General features: G+C 45.5%; 1 protein-coding gene across 10 annotated transcripts in view; it reads left to right on the forward strand.

The window, feature by feature from the left end:
* DOCK3 (dedicator of cytokinesis 3) overlaps nucleotides 1–16,486 on the forward strand; it is a 599,374-nt gene that overhangs the window by 543,775 nt on the left and 39,113 nt on the right. For 9 of the 10 annotated variants that reach the window (XM_012771410.3, XM_076008055.1, XM_076008080.1 and 6 more), the window contains 7 exons: nucleotides 95–243; nucleotides 3,839–3,924; nucleotides 6,413–6,439; nucleotides 6,569–6,664; nucleotides 11,029–11,089; nucleotides 11,627–11,720; nucleotides 14,004–14,152. In XM_012771410.3, coding sequence (XP_012626864.1) covers nucleotides 95–243; nucleotides 3,839–3,924; nucleotides 6,413–6,439; nucleotides 6,569–6,664; nucleotides 11,029–11,089; nucleotides 11,627–11,720; nucleotides 14,004–14,152 — 662 coding nt within the window. The remainder of the gene's footprint in view (nucleotides 1–94; nucleotides 244–3,838; nucleotides 3,925–6,412; nucleotides 6,440–6,568; nucleotides 6,665–11,028; nucleotides 11,090–11,626; nucleotides 11,721–14,003; nucleotides 14,153–16,486) is intronic. The other variant, XM_076008061.1, reaches the window with a different exon arrangement.

The following is a 16,486-nucleotide window of genomic DNA, read 5'->3' on the forward strand; positions in this document are numbered from 1 at the left end:
TATAGCATGTGCTAAGGCCCCATTTGGGAAGCTCCCATGGAAGGAGAAAAGTAGGCATGAACTAATATGTTGGCTGTTGACTTTTTTTGTTCAGGTGAACATAAGATCCACTTTATTCCGGGAATGATTGGTCCTTTTCTGGGTGTGACACTGGTACCACAACCAGAAGTGCGGAATATTATGATTCCTATCTTTCATGACATGATGGACTGGGAGCAGAGGAAGAATGGCAACTTCAAACAGGTAAGATGACACCTGGCAGTATTCACGGTGCTCTTCTCTGGGATAGATCCCTTCTGTTCAGGCAGGTGGCCTAGATGACCAGGCCATGGTTTTAGTGAGGATGGGCTATAACTTGGTCAACTTGAATCCTATTCAAGGATTTTCTCTTACTTGCTGGCCAAAATTGATTTTCATATTTTCTTTATGAAGTCAGAGGCCAGAAAAGAATCAGAGGAAAGGAATGAACTTTCTGATCAAGGAGAAAATGACTGAGATTGTAACCTCTCCAATTCATTCAGGATAGAGCCCTGGGAGCATGTTATCTTTCTTCTCCAGCGAATTCCCACCATATGGTCCAGGCATTTCTAGGGCTGGAGCCCAGACCATATGACTTCCCATGACTCAGGGTAGCCCAGGATTTCACAGACTACTGCACACAGGTGTTGGTACAGGAGATGCAGGCCCCTTGCCTTCTGACCAAGTGGCTTCAGACTGTCTTCCTGTGCCTTTCTTCTGTCACCACTGAAGTGGGGGACATGGTCCCTGCCTTTATATCTGAAGCTCCAGGGAATAGTACTAGGACCAATAGGGGCTGGAGGTAGAAAAGCCAATCTTAGCCAATAAAAGAAATAACTTGCTAGCAGCAAATACTATCCACTGTGAGCTGTCCTGCTTTGGGAGATAGGGAGTTTCTCTTTGCTGGTGATCTTAAAACAGAAGCTCCCAGGAGGCCTCTAGGGGAAATTTCTGCATTGGCTTGGGAATTGTACCAGTTCCCCACTAAGCTCCCTTTGCCTCTGTGATTTTGGGATGAACCAGTGGTCTTAGAGTAGTTAACTGCAACAGTAAGGAGCAGACCAGGCAAACATTAGGCTCCAGTGGACTGGTGTACTCCTGTTTGTCTGTTGTACTCTGCTGCTCCAGGTACCCTCCCCATCTTTTTGCTCTGTTCTGGGAAGCACAGTCTACTTGTATCTCCATGTGTGAAGGAAGATCCCTTGTTATAATCAGGCCCTTCTCTTGGGAAGCTTGTGGCCAGCAGGTTGACCCAGTGAGGCAAGGCAGGCTCTGAACTGGAAGTAAGATACCTTGACTTCTAGACCTAGCTCTACCTGACTTTACATGACCCCAATCAAGTCTCTACTGATGCCTTTTCTCTACACAGCGAGAGTGAGATGGCATCGACCCCTAGGACCCCAGACTTCAGACTTTCTATTTTTTCTGAAATGTATATTCAAGCAACTGACTCATCAAGCCAGACCATAAATGTATGGTCCCTGCCCTGGCCATGTAGCAGACCACTATTAAAAAGGCTGTATTTATTCATCCATCCTCATTTTCTGCTGATGGAACTTCAGAGGCCCTATTTGCCTTTAGTGATTTTACTGTTATAATTCAGTTATTCCATTATTGCTTCTTTGCCTTAGGATTCTTTTGTCCCTGTGTGGAGTAAGAAAAGGCTTCTGTTATAGCACATTAGTAAATGCAGCCATGCTGGGTTTTATTTTGTTTACAAGAAATATCTATATAAATAATACCATAATGCCACACTTTAAAGGCTTGTAAAAGTTTTAAAAGATTTTATTGTACATCACTTACAACTAATTTCTCACCTCAGAATAAATCCAATGAAGCCTAGAAATTAGAAAGCCTAGAATTAGAAAAGTGGTTGATACATTCACAATGTCAGGTTCATTAAAAAAAAAAAAAAAAAAGAGGGCTGGGCACAGTGGCTCACACCTATAATCCTAGATCTCTGGGAGGGGAGATGGGAGGTTTGCTTGAGGTCAGGAATTTGAGACCAGCCTCACCAAGAGTACCCCGTCTCTACTAAAAATGGAAAAAGTTAGTCAGGTGTGGTGGCACGTACCTGTAGTCTCAGCTACTCTGGAGGCTGAGGCAGGAGGGTCATTTGAGCCCAGGAGTTGGAGGTTGCAGTGAGCTATTATGATGCCATGGCACTCTACCTGGGGCAAGAGAGTGAGACCTTGTCAGAAAGAAAGAGAGAGAGAAAGAACAGAGGGAGGGAGGGAGGGAGGGAGGGAGGGAGGGAGGGAGGGAGGGAAGGAAGGAAGGAAGGAAGGAAGGAAGGAAGGAAGGAAGGAAGGAAGGAAGGAAGGAAGGAAGGAAGGAAGGAAGGAGAGAAGAGAAGAGAAGAGAAAAAGAGGGTAGAGGAGGGGAGGAGAAAGGAGAGGAGGGGAAGGGAGAAAAAGAGGGAAAAAAGTGGCTGAATGATACCCTTGCAGATCCATGGGGTAGGAACAAATGTAATACTGCTCCTCATGGTTTAAGTATCCAATAACAAATTCAGGGGGCTCAGTGAGGGGGCAGTGGCAGGAACAGCAGCCCTCAGGCCTTTAGGTCCTGTGGATACAAACAGTGGAGCCTGTTATCCTGAAGGAAACACTCACATCTCATTCAACCCCAACTAATGCTACCCATTAGAGTGAGGACCAGCTCCCCAGCAAATTCCCTTCCTTTTTGACTAGTTGACTAGAGGGCAAAGTTCTAACCAAATGTGTTTTTTACATACAAATTATTTTGAATTAATATCTTTAAATAAAGAAAAACACTTGACAAAGGCCTCTTTTGAAATCCAAAATACTTTTCTCTCCAGGAAATCCTTGCCTTTTGCCCTTTCTCCTCCACTTTGCAAAGCTGAGGGAAAATGGAGTCCAGGGGAGCCAACTGGGTCAAATACACTGGGAAAATTTTAGTAAAAGAGCTATCAGCAGGAGAAAGAAGGGGATGGAGCCTGGGACAGACTGCCAAATTCAGGCTCCACAGCAGAAAATGATGGAGGAGAGACAGTAATGTTCTTACGAAGCATTCAAATGTTGTGCATGGATGAATGAATTGAATCAGAAAAAGGGGCTAGAAACCAAACAGACATAGAGAGTAGCTTCTGTTATAAAGACAATAAGCTGTAGTGGGCTTATGTGGAATGTGAGGCTGAAGTGGGCATTGCTGGTGTAGGAAGGGAGTTTGGTAAACACAGACACTTACATTAGCCTTCCAGAAGGTTTACAAACCAACCAGCCTTAGCAAACTAGCCAATAAAACATTCACCTGTCCAGCAACTTAGCTAGTTCAGCCCTTGAGGTTTTTCTTACTAGAATCCCAGCTGCCATTGCCAGCAAAGGCCCAGAGCTGTAGGTATCAGAATGGAAAGAGGAGAATCTGTACTGACATGTCTTTCATTTTGCCCTGAATCATGATTTATATTCATCTTCTAGTCTGAGTTCTTACATTCTCAGCCAGATGGTTAAGAAGAATAAAAGTTAGGATGGAAGGAATGACAAATAAGGAGTGTCACTTGAGCTCAGGAGTTTGAGACCAGGCTGGGCAACATAGTGAGACCATTAGATTAGGAAAAGGGTACCTAAGACTTTTAAGTCCTACCTGTTATTTAAACCACTAGGCTGGGAGGCCTTCCTAATTTGGGGAGGACGTTTTCTTGGTGCTATAAATGAGATCCTATCTTCTCTGGGATTTGTTTGGAGCAAGCAGAAAATCAAGAAGCAATTTCTCACCATTCTAACCTATTGCAGGGACTGGATTTCTCATTCTTCCTCTAAGGTTGGCTCAGATTTATGAAGTCTCTGCTTCCTTCTAGGTGGAGGCTGAGCTGATTGACAAGCTGGACAGCATGGTGTCAGAAGGGAAAGGTGACGAGAGCTACAGGGAACTCTTCAGTCTGCTGTAAGCTGCTCTAGCCCCAGGCGCCTCATACTGGGGAAGGGAAGGCAATGAAGGGTAGAGGTTATGACTGTATTGGGCAAGCTTTAGAGATTAGTTGCCAAGAGAGTAACTAATGTTACTAATGTTGTTCCTGGTGCTATCAGTGCTTACTTTCTGTCAACAAGAAAGCAAACTCTCTCAGGGATCACCATAGTTGACTGAAGAGGTAGAAACAGGTGATAACTCTGATCTCCTAGATTTGCTGACAGGGAAAAGGATCATCATCTGTCTTCATAGCATGTACTGCATCCAGTTGGGCAAACAGCTCTTAGGGACTCAGTTAGAGGTCAATGCTGGCATTTCAGGGAGGGGGGGAATAAACCCTCTTCTGAAAGAAGGGATCCTATTTGCCCTGCTTTGTAAGATAATACAGTCAGTTTAAAAAAACACTGTCATACCTCCTCCCCAGGCCAGTCTTCTGTGTATGAAATGAAGTGGTTGTTCTTAATAACAACAAGGTTTTCCAGGTCCACCATTCTGTGGCTTCTGTCTTGAGTTGATGGAGGCCTCTAAGAGACCTAAGGAGGGACTTAGGGGAACTATGGCCCTCCCAGGTAGATAGTGATGTTGCTATTTTATCTTGAGAAATTTTGAGACATTTACAGCTCTAGAGTAATTCTTATTCATCATTTCCAGCTTTGATATTTTCTTGTTTTGGTGCAGTTTGAAGAAAAACATTATTTTTCTAGTCATAATACTGTAAATTTTCTTACAGCTTTACAGTGTACAAATTGTATTGACGTTTCTTATCTTATTTGATCCTCACAACATACCTGCAAGGTGGGCAGGGGAGAGATTATCCTCCTTCCCCCCTTAGAGGTAATGCAGCTGAGCTCAGGGAAGTGCTAGCATGTCCTCAGTTGCTTCACTAGGAAGAGGCAGCTCTGGAAACCAGATCTTATAGTTTCAAGTGGCGGAATCTTTCTACTCAACCATGCCTGTTTGTTTTCTTGATGAGTCATGAGAGAAAATGTGAATTTACTTTAAATATAAATATAATTTATGAAAATGAATCCATCCTTTAGTGTTTCTCTTTTAGCTGAAGATATTTCTAATTGTGGAAACAAGGCAGAGAAATCTCTTCCTTGGCCACTAACAAGTAACTTTGCTACAAAAGAAAAAGTACAAAAATAGCCCACAATTACTAATTACCTGACCAAATAGTGTTCATAAACTCTTTTAAAATCAGTCTGAGAACTAAGAGCCATTGGTAACATGGATCAACATTTCCATTGGTATTTTGGGAAGATATTTGTAGGTATGCTGAAAAAATGTAAATCATGGGCTAATTAGTTTAGAAAAGATTCAGTTAAACAAGCCTCTTTAGGTAGTATGCTCCTATAATCCCAGCTACTCTAGAGGCTAAGGATTGCTTGAGCCCAGGAGTTTGAGATCAGCCTGGGCGACATAGCAAGACCACATCTCAAAAAAAAACAGATATGAAAAATCTCTAAAAAATATAGTGATCAGCATTTCTCACACCTGTGTGCTCACCTCCCCCTGTCCTCCAGGACAGAGAGCTCTGTAGAACACAGTTTGAGAAATGCTGATACAGTGGCTTTATCCACACAGCTCAGAGGTCAGAGTCAATAGTCTTGCCTTCTCTAACAACATCTGTGACATGGGAAACTCTCATTTTGCCAGAAGCCAGGCTTAGAAAGGATGCTCTGTTCAGGGAGACAGTCATCATAGCAGTAGCATTAACAGCAGCCAGGCTATGGGTTTGAGTCCCCAGTGCTGCTCCCTCAGCTGGGCCTGCCACTCCAGGTGACTCTCATGATATTACAGAGCAAGGGACAGTGTGGGAAGTAATTAGGAATAGAGTTAGTAATTAGGAATAGAGTTCTGTGGAGTGACAACTGGACCTATGGTCATTACTGGAACAATTAGAAAGAGTTCAAGTCATCGTCTCCTAGAAAAGACCTGTGGGATAGCAGAGGATTTCAGAAGCCAGGCTTTTTGGAGAAGCCAGAGGCTTCCCTGAGGTACCAGAAGCATGGGGCTATCAGGTGTGAAAAGAACCTAGGCATTTAGCTCTTGGCTCTGATACATTTTTCTTGGGAGTATCCCCTAACAGTAGGGATGGCTAAATGTACCTCACTGGACTTGCTCACTATCCCTCATGCTTGGCCCCTGAGGCTAATGAGAATCCTTCCCTTGGTTTATGTGAAGAGATTGGTTTGTATGTTTGCTGAGGATGGCTCTGGGCAGTGATAGAGGCAGTCAGACAGTTAGAAAGCTAGGCTTATCCTACAGTGGGCTGTTTCTCAGTTTCTCCTCCAAAACAAACCTCACCATGTATACCTAAAGTGGCTGGGGCTTTGAACCCCTCTCTCATCTTTACCATGGTGGCAACCTTAGGGACTTGTACAGAAAAATGGGAGGTGTGTTCATTTGTTGCTGCTAGTTCAATAACCTCCTTGTCTTTGCTTTCTGCTGCACGGAGTAGAACCCAGCTGTTTGGGCCCTACCCCAGGTAAGACTGCAGTGTGGTAAGTCTGCCGTCTCCAGATCCACCACAGCTCCCATGGGCACATGGACCTCACTCTTGCACCCAGGGAAGGCTCATGAATTGTGTTTGCTTCCCCTATCCCTCCACCAATAGCCTACTGGAGAAGGTTGAACAGGAAACATGGCGCGAGACCGGCATTTCCTTTGTGACCTCTGTCACCCGCCTTATGGAACGTCTTCTTGACTACAGGTATCTTCTCAGGCACCAACACAACCTTTTCTCTGGTCAGGATGCTCTCTAGCAAGAAAATTCATTACCTTAAAACTGAGACCATGTGCCCATCATGGGGAGGACTGTTCTGATGTTGGGTGCCATCACCAGTCATTAGGAATCTGCCGATTACCAAGGAGGCGGGGAGGGAGAGCATGAATGTGTGCACCTTCACCCAGGAGTAGGCTAAGGCTTCCTTGAATCCTCCACTAAAATGTAGGCACATTCACCTAAGAAGCATCCCAGGGCCAAGTAGCTATCTGGCTTTCCCTCCAGAAAAGTCAAGGCTCAGGTGAATGAGGGCAGCATGGGGGAAAAGCTATCTACAAAGCAAGGCAGGGAACAGCTGTAGGTCGTTAGTGCAGAACTTCTTCAGAGTCATTTGGTAGATGAGCAGGGAAATATCACCCAGAGGACTTTCAGTTGACTTTTCCGGGGACTGGGGAGCCCCAGTTTTCAATACATATATATATATATTCTTTGCCTAAAGTCTATTTCTGTCCCCTGGTCCTGGCCAGAGCAGACTAGAGGAAACAACCCATGAGCTCAGAGATCTTTGTATTATGTTCAGTCTGAGAATTCATGTGGAATTAGAATTTATTAAAATCTGTCTTCCTAATCTATCCTGGCTTTCAATTTGTGCAAAAGTGACAATGAGACTACCATTACAGCTTTAATTCTCTCAACAGGGTTCAGGTGTTGGCTAAGGGTGCCTTTACCCAGCCACAAGCAATATTTATCTTCTCTGTGCTATAAGAAATGCAAATCTCAAGAGGGTAGGGGAGCATTTTCAAGCCATGGATCAGAAAATAAGGAAGTTTAGGCCACCTCCAGTTGCTGCTGAAGTAGAACATGCTGCTATGCAAAAGACTCAGGTGTCCAATACACTGGCCAAGATAATGGAAATGGAATTCCTGAGATATGTGCTCACATCTCTAGTATCCCTTCTTTCTGTAGCACAGCCATGCTTGTGTGAGCTTTGGCCCATTTTCCTGAGTCTCATAAGGTCAGAGCTGGCCTTTTGAGGTCCCCTTTTAGAGCACGGGACTCCTTTGATCACACCAGCTTCTCAGCCTCTTCTGCACCTGCCATCAGACAAGAAGAAAGGTGGGCAAAGCTCTGTACCTCCTCCTCACTGCAACATTTACTTAAGGTTGGCCTTATTCACTGAGGCCTACCAAAAAGAGCAGAAATTAATTTCTTAGGCTCCAAAGCCTAGTTTTAGCTGCTTGTCTGATTTCTTTAGCTAACTTCTATAAGCAACTCAAACTTATGCCCCAAACCTATTTCATTCTCCATTTCTTGTCTCAATGGTGGTCCTAAAAAACAAAGTCCAAAGTCTTTTATATGGCATCAGAGGCCTTTAATGAACTGGCCTTTGTCCAATTCTCCAGCTCTGTGTTGTGGCTGTCCCCTATACTCATGCCCTGTACCCCAGCTTCCCACTATTGCTCCTTAACATGAAAGGAAACACCATGATGTCTGTGATGGCTCCTGTCTGTTGAAAATCTACCATGTGAGTGCTCTGCATACATTGTCTCTAATCCCATAAGCATCCCTGAAAAGCAGCTTTACTGTTTTTATCCATGAGGAGACACAAGTAGGAAGTACCATTGCTAGATTATGAACCCAGATCTAGCTGACTCAAGAGCTTATGCCCTTGTGCCTGTAATCCTAGCACTTTGGGAGGCTAAGGTGGGAAGATCACTTGAGGCCAGGAGTTTGAGACCAGCCTGAGTAGCATAGTGAGACCCCATCTCTACAAAAAATTTAAAAATTAGCCAGTCATGGTGGCATATGCCTGCAGGAGATCACTTGAACCCAAGGAGTTTGAGGTTGCAGTGAGCTGTGATGACGCCACAGCACTCTAGCCCAAGCAGCAGAGTGAGACCCTGACTCAAAAAGAAAAAAACAAAAACAAAGAGCCATGTCCTATCTCTTCATCCATATTGTCACCACTCAACCACCCATATCTTCCTTTCAGACTTCTCTGTATGCTGTGTCCTGTCCCAAGAGTGGCCTTCCAACTCACCCCCATAAAGGAGGTTTTCCCAAGCCAGGGGGTTACCTGGCTTTCTGTGCACCATGGATAATGATCATTTATCACTTTACTGTCTTGTCTGACAGAAGAGAGCCAGTTCCTTGAGGATAGGAACCTTGTCCTTATCTCCCTGGTCCCCTGCATGGAGGTCTGGCTCCTGGCAGGTACACAGCAAATAATGATTGATTGATGAACGTGCTGGAAAGACCATTGAGGAACCAAGGAAATCTTTTCCTCTACCCTAGTGCAATTTAGTTTCAATGAGAACTTAAGAAAATAGTTGGTAAAAGTTTACAAGATATAAACATTTAGAAGATATAAAAGTTTAGAAGATATATACGTTGATGATACAAATATTCACTAGGTTTTTGTACTTTAAAATGACCTGTAGTATGGGACTCAATTTTAGACTAGCAAAACTTTAGGTACTTGGAGGAATGCCTCTTCAACTTTTGTGTTAATGTCTTTAGCTTTTAGGGTTGAGCGTGGTGGCTCATATTTATAATCCTAGAGCTTTGGAAGGCCAAGGCAGGAGGATCACTTGAGGACAGGAGTTCAAGACCAGCCTGGGCAACATAGCAAGATGCTGTCTCTTAAAAAAAATTTAAAAATTAGCCAGGCACAGTGGCTTGTACCTGTAGTCCCAGTTACTTAGGAGGCTGAGATGGGAGGATCACTTGAGCCCAGGAGTTCAAGGTTCAACTCAATCACACCACTACACTCCAGCCTGAGCAACAAAGTGAGAGTCTGTAAAAATAAATAAATATATAAATAAATAATTTTTAAAACAAGAAAATACAAGCCACTAAAAGGCAAGGTGCCTAGGTAAGATCTCACTGCCCTCCATGGGGCCAACTTATTGCGGAGACAGATGCCTCCTGTCACTTTGTGGGTTGCTTGGAACAAGTTGGCCATCTGTCCCTTGCTCACTCCTCCAGAAAAGTCATAGCAATTTCCTGACCCTGCTAGCACTAAATGACAGGTTCTGTAGAGAGACATTTAGGACCCTCATGTCTGGCAACATAGAAACCAAATGTCTTGTGGGGTGAATGTGCCGATAAGGCAAACCCCAGAAATGAGGGCCTAGACCTCCAATAGGAGGTCAACAGTAGACCTCCAATAGGAAGAAGGACATTTGGCTTTGCAGAAGACCTTGGGAGTGGTATGGATTTTTAGTTTCCCTTTCTTTCAAATAAGGCACCTCAGAGCCCTCCCTCTGTATACTGGGGAGGTGGTGAAAACAGGGTTTGTCAAATGACCATCCAGAGTCTCAGTGACTTGGCCTAGGACTCTACTGCTCCTCACTGGGCCCCGTGCCTGTCAGTGGAACAAAGCCAAGACACACTCTCTACCCTGACCCTAGAGGTGTATATAAATTCCCTTCTGCAGCTTTTCCCCAGAACTGCTAACACACAGCAGCACTAAGGACTAGATCTTCTCCAGAGCACTGTGAGAGTGCCATGGAAGAAGACACAACAGGCACATGGGACTCTGGCTGGCTGTGTGTATAGGAGGCATCTTGCTGGAGTCACTAGTCTAGTTCTTATTTTCTTTTATCTCCTTGTGCTGGGCCTCTGCTCTTTCCCAAAGGAAATCGGCTTTCACTATCCCTCTCTCTACCTTGGGAAGGATCTATTCTCAGTGTTCCTATTGTCCTGTCTCTCGCAGGTCAATCCTGCCCCCTCCTACACCCAGACCCTCCTGGGTATAAATGCAGTTCAGTCCTGCCTGAAGCTGCCTCTGACCAGAAAGAAACACCAGATCTGCTGCTTCTGATGAGAGATGATTCCAAAGACTAGTACGCAGGAAGGAGACTATACAGAGAAATGCTGAGTGGCTGGTGAACATGTCAGCCATCCTGTGGTTGCTGTGGCCACAGAGTCCTGAAGTGGAGGGTCTTGGCTTGTATTTAGCACTGTCCCACAAAATGAAATGTGCGCTTTAACTTTAAGGAGAGCTCTGTGCCTCCCTTTATGAGAACTCAAGGATTTGGTCTTCTACTTAACTGTCACACCCTCTGTGCCAAGGACATTGGTAGATGCCACTTAATACCCAGATGTGAGCTCTGCTCTCTGCCACCAGAACAAGGGGCTCAGTGGACCAGAGATCTTCAAGCCCTAGGAGTGGGTCTGCAGCTCAGAGAGAGCTCACAGTATAGTCCTCATCTATGGAAACAGTTCCTTTTGGAGGGCATTCTAATCTGGGGTTTGGTCATGTTAATACCCCAGTGATACTGCAGTTTTGTGTGTGGTCTCGGGCACCACTTCATATTGTGGGTGCTCACCTGTACTCTGTCTTACAGGGACTGCATGAAAGGAGAGGAAACAGAGAATAAGAAGATCGGCTGTACTGTTAACCTGATGGTGAGAGGACATGGGCTCTCCCTCCTGTCTGCCTAGTTGGATGATTTCTGTCCTGCACTGTAATTGGCTTGGCCTTTCTACAGTACATGGCTACAGGCCGAAGGGTTTACGTCAGGACATCAGCTCTGTTACTAGTGTCGTGGAAGCCTGCACCTCCTCAGGCACATTTCTACTTGGGAAAGGAATGAAATGGATTCTATTTTGGTAGAACTCTAGCCTGGTCTCTTGGCAAGGTTCACCAACCTGACATACCCTGATTCACAGTGTGCCCTGATCCCTGATCTGCCCTGATGCTCTTTGTCTTCCGCACTACCCAAGTCTCCCACAGACCTGCCAGTGGTTCTGCCCATAGCGGGTGTTTGTTCTGGCTGGTCCTTTCCCTTTCTGGTGCTGTCTGCTTCTAGGACCCACCCTCTCCCTCATGCCCAGCACCCTAATGACTTCGGCCAGCTGTCTAGAGCTCAAGTATATCTTCCACAGGTGTCTGAGGTAGCAGACACTCTCATCTTTATGTGTTTTTCCTTCTCTCTCTTACAGAACTTTTACAAATCTGAGATTAACAAAGAAGAGATGTATATCCGTTACATCCATAAGCTTTGTGACATGCACTTGCAGGCTGAAAACTACACAGGTGAGGGAAGAGCCATGCCTGCCCATGAGGACAGACTGAAGGGATATGCACACTGGCAGAGAAAGGCTCTAAGCTGGTGCTTGCCAGATCTCAGCAGAATGTTGGGGGCTCATGCTGTACCCTCACCTCATTCCTTTCTCTCAATGCCTTTGTGGCCCATGATAGAGAGAAAGCAGGCAGAACTTCCACTCGTGCCTTTGGGCCACGTCCTCCACTGCTTTAGACTATTCCACTCTCTTTCCCCATGTCCACCTCTCTGAGGCCTCAGAGGTGAGCTCCAAATTCTGGTGCACCAGATCAGAGCATCCTAAGCTCACTGTCACTCCTCATGAACAGAGGAATTTTTAGGACCATCAAAGCTAGAGCTAAGTGAGGCCACAACAGAATATCCTCCTAACCCTGGGACTTCTAGAACTCACTGGCAGACCTGCCTTACAGTCTAGGCTCTTCCCCTGTAACTGCACAGCAGCCCCACATTGTGTTTCCAGTGGAGAGTATGGAGAGTGTTCATCGGACTTCTTGCCAGGCTAGACAGGGCCCCTTTCATTATATCCACTGCTTAATCTATTACTATGGCCTTTTCTAACTAGAACAAATTTTAAAGCACTGCAAAGTGCTTGGCACAACTGTTTACTGAGAACCACTCTGAATTAGGAGGATGTGTGGGTGTATGTGTGTTCTATCTGATCACCTTGTGCCATAGTTCCCCCAAAATAGCCATCTTCTCCACTGTGGTGACTAGCTACTATGTCTTAGCCCTTAAGCCATAGGACTTGAATTTGTGTGATAGACCAGGAAATTCAAGCTATAAACATTACTAGACATTACTAGAATCAGATGGATTTGTAAAAACAGAGATTCCTCCCTCCTTATCTCTAGATGTTAGAGAGAGTTTAGCATAGATGCCACCTTTTCTGATATCACAGCTTGGCAAGAATTAAATCTAAAATGACTGGGCTGAATCTCCCATTCTCTGCATCCATTTCCACCCATGATCCCACCAGCCTTATGAGAGGGCAGTAAAGAAAAAGACTGATAAATTCCATGTACCAGTAGACGCATTTGCTAAACTCGTAGAGGACTGGGCCATGACTAAGAAGCTAGGTCAGGGATGTGAACAGACAGATGATGCTAATGCTTGGTTCTGGGAATGACATCTCAAAAGAATATAGGCAGGAAGAAAAATACTTTTCACATGGTTTCCTAAGCAATAAAGGGAGGCCCTGAGTGCCACAGAGCTTTTCCCAAAGAGAAAAGGCTCCCTGGACCCTGTGGGAAGGCATGTGTATCCCTGGGGAGGAGGTTCCAGTGATAAGGGGACAGGCAGACAGGCAAGGATGAGGAGGAGCATAAAGCATGGACATAGGCAAGTGGGCCTGACTAAAACTAGAAGTGGGTCAAAAATGGTTAGAAATGAGCAGCAGGTTTGAGTATGGCCTTGAAATCCAGGGCAGAAGCTAGGACTTATTAACTTGCTAGTAGAAGATTCCCACTATGAATGAGCAAATAGAACAGAAAAGAGAAAACTGTGTAGTAGGGACCCTGAGCAGTGGATATAATTAGTGTGTCTTATCCCTTGGAATTTAGAGAGCCACAGTGTTTAGCTGCTGTTGTTTTACATAACCCTCTCTAGTTGTTTCACACACACAGTAAGATGTTGCCAGGCCTTCACTCTGCGTCCAATATTAATTTACTTTTCTCCATGAACGGAGCCTCTGGTGTAATTGATGTAATTACTACCATTCACACTCCTTCTCTTTTGTTCTTTTAGAAATGGTAGAGATGAGGGGAAAGGGCCATTCCCAGGGCCATGCTGAGGGCAGACAATGGAGCTGGAAGCATTGAGACTGAGACTGGCTTAGGGGAAGCCTTGGTTGGTGCTTACCCCTAAGAGCTGGTCCTGAGAAGGTTGGAAAGGAAGCTATAGCCAGTTGAGCAAAAAGGAACCCAAGAGCTCTCTCTCTGATGTGTCAGGATCTCCCAAAGCAAGGCAACCTGTGCAGAGACTCTGGGTAACTGAGTCATTTTTTATTCTTTATCTTGAGCCCAGAACAAGTGACCAGGCCATGGGAAGAAGGTATCTGTCAGGATATTTGGTTCCTTCATGCTTGTCCAAGGGTTATTGGCTTGCTGGGCAGCCCCTCATCTTTGGTATCTAATGTCTCTGACCTGGGCTATACACAACTTGCCCTGGCATTCTGCTCAGCCCAGTCCCCTGGCATCAGGCTGCTCCTAGGCCTTTGAGGGGAAGCCCCTGGACCTGCATGCTGCCTGTCCCCACAGAGGCTGCATTCACGCTGCTCCTGTACTGTGAGCTGCTGCAGTGGGAGGATCGGCCACTGCGGGAATTCCTCCACTACCCATCCCAGACAGAGTGGCAGCGGAAAGAGGGACTGTGCCGGAAGATCATTCACTACTTCAACAAAGGAAAGGTAGGTGTCATTAGGCAAGCCTTTCAGCCCCCCAGCTCCTGTGATGCATGGCATCTCGACACCATAGGGTTGGCAGCAGCTGCAGAATGGTATGTGGGGTGGTGAGTGGGTGGGTGCCCATGTAGGTGCATCAAATTTGGAAGCAACATGATTTTCTCTGGGGGAAGAAAAAAACAGCTGCCTATTTCTGTGCTTTGAAAGCCCAATTCAAGATTGGAGGTGTCAGAAACTACCCTACACCCCAGCTTTGTAGGAGCATTAACATTTATAGGTGTTAATGCTCCCACAGCAAGGGCTTCTGGGAACCATTTGTTTTCATTAGATCTACTTAAAGAATTGATGTGGCTTTGTAATCTGCTGCCATAGAAAATGTGAGTGGTAAAAATGAATGGATTTTAACCATAGCCAAAGAAGGCCTGTACTGCCTCTTGCTGGTACATGTTCTTGTCTTAGATTTTCCTTCCCTACAACACAGCCTGGGATTCTCTTATATTGGGGTTATTCTCCATCAAACTAGGTTTTCTGGGGTTGGCAGCATTGTCAGTGCTGGTTTAGGCCTTCTTGGGGCTTCGCAGCCATTTTGCTCCAATCTCTGGGAGAACTCTTCATGGGGCCCTTTGACCACCTACTGTTGGGTGTGGCCCATGCACTGGAAAGCCTGGGAGTATATATAACTCATTGAAGCCATTCTCTCATTACTCAGCTTTGAGCACATTTTAAAAAGCTGAAATAGAGTCATTCAAGGAATTGTTGTGGCTCAGCTCCTGACTTAAATGAATGGAATATGTTTTTTTAATGAGCTTTTCATCCAAAAGAGAGATTTAAACATTAATGGCTTTTGCCCATAAATTAGAAGACGTTCTTCAGTTTTATATAACATAGGAGACTCAGAAAACCTTCACTCATGCAGAGAATACACTGGTAAGCAAGAACTTTTCCAAAATCACAACTGTCATGGAACCTATTTAAGAGGAGAGGCCCATGTTCAGTTATTAGCCAGCCTAAGGGACTAATCCACAGTGCTGACCCAAAGCCTCCTCCCCTTGCTGGTCTGGGGCCTGACTTAGGGGCCCTTCACTGGCACAGTTTTAGGCCTGTCTTCCTGGCACTTAGCCATCCTGGAGCTGCCACTCACTCACATGCCCAGCAAGCCCTTCCAGCTCAGAGGAAATAGCTTAGCATGGTGTCAGTGCATGAGTGCTTTTTTAGTATATTGATTTTCCTCTTTTATTTCCATGGCCATAGAGTACAGAGTAGAGAGTTAGTCCTTTCTTCATCTGATACTGTAGTAGTGCATAGAAAAGCAGGATTAAACTGTAATAGGCTAGAGAATGAAACACAAAACCTGCCTGAGTATTGTAGATGGGCAGGAAGGAGAGAATGACTAGGAGTCTCCACAGGCCACCTTCTTGGGGATCTCCCCACTCCTTCCAGAAACCCTACCTTTGCTGTGAGTTGCTGAAGAGCAGTGTCTGTGCTGAGTTCAGACCACCCAGTGAGCCCTTCTAAGAGCTCATCCTCAAAGGGCATTTATCAGATCCATTCTCTTAGGCTCATATAGAAGGTACACCTCCTCTATTCCTGTGCCTCAGCTCCTGATGAAACCAGTAGGTGAGGCTAACCAATTCTTCCTGAAAGCATTCAGGGTTTTTTTAATGGCTCCAGAAAAGCAAAACCTGACTGCTGTAGGAAAAATGCTCCTGTGGAGCAGGGATACTTGGTGCCCAAAGAAAAGCCACCTTGGCAACAAGAGGAGGGCAGAAAAGGAAAAGACTCAGGGGGAGAGGCAGGTAAAGGGTTTCTAGCCATCAGCACTGCCAGCACACCCTGCCTCACAAGCCCATTCCCTCTTGACTTTTCTTCTACACACTCCCAGCATCTCTGCTGTCTGCCTTAAGACAACCCAGTCTCCTTTTGTCCCATGTTTATTTCCTGGGTACTCAAGAGGATTAGCCATGGCCAATGACTGATGATCACAGTCAAGCCCTGGGCCATACTCTTCACTAGTGAGGTGGTTAACCTAAGAACCACTCCAAGGTGGACTGGACTTCAGCCCATGAAAAGTCATTTCTTCCAGGCCAGACAAGGAGAAAGATAAACTCCAAAGAGACAAAGTGTGGCAGAGTGAGAGTTGAGAGAAGGAAGGGAAGGTGTAAAGATGGTTGCTGGTCCTTCAACCCCAGGCAGAGGGAGCAGACAGGAGGGAAAGCCAAACAGAGGCCTCTAGTCCCTGTTCATCTGTTGGACCCTCAAAGCTAGACCAGCCCCCACTGTCAGAGTGGGCTGGGGCTCTCCTGCTTAAAGGTTCACTATAGCCCCCATTGATTTGAAGAA

Source organism: Microcebus murinus, chromosome 1 (genome assembly GCF_040939455.1).
Source record: "Microcebus murinus isolate Inina chromosome 1, M.murinus_Inina_mat1.0, whole genome shotgun sequence".
In the NCBI taxonomy this organism is placed as follows: Eukaryota; Metazoa; Chordata; class Mammalia; order Primates; family Cheirogaleidae; genus Microcebus; species Microcebus murinus.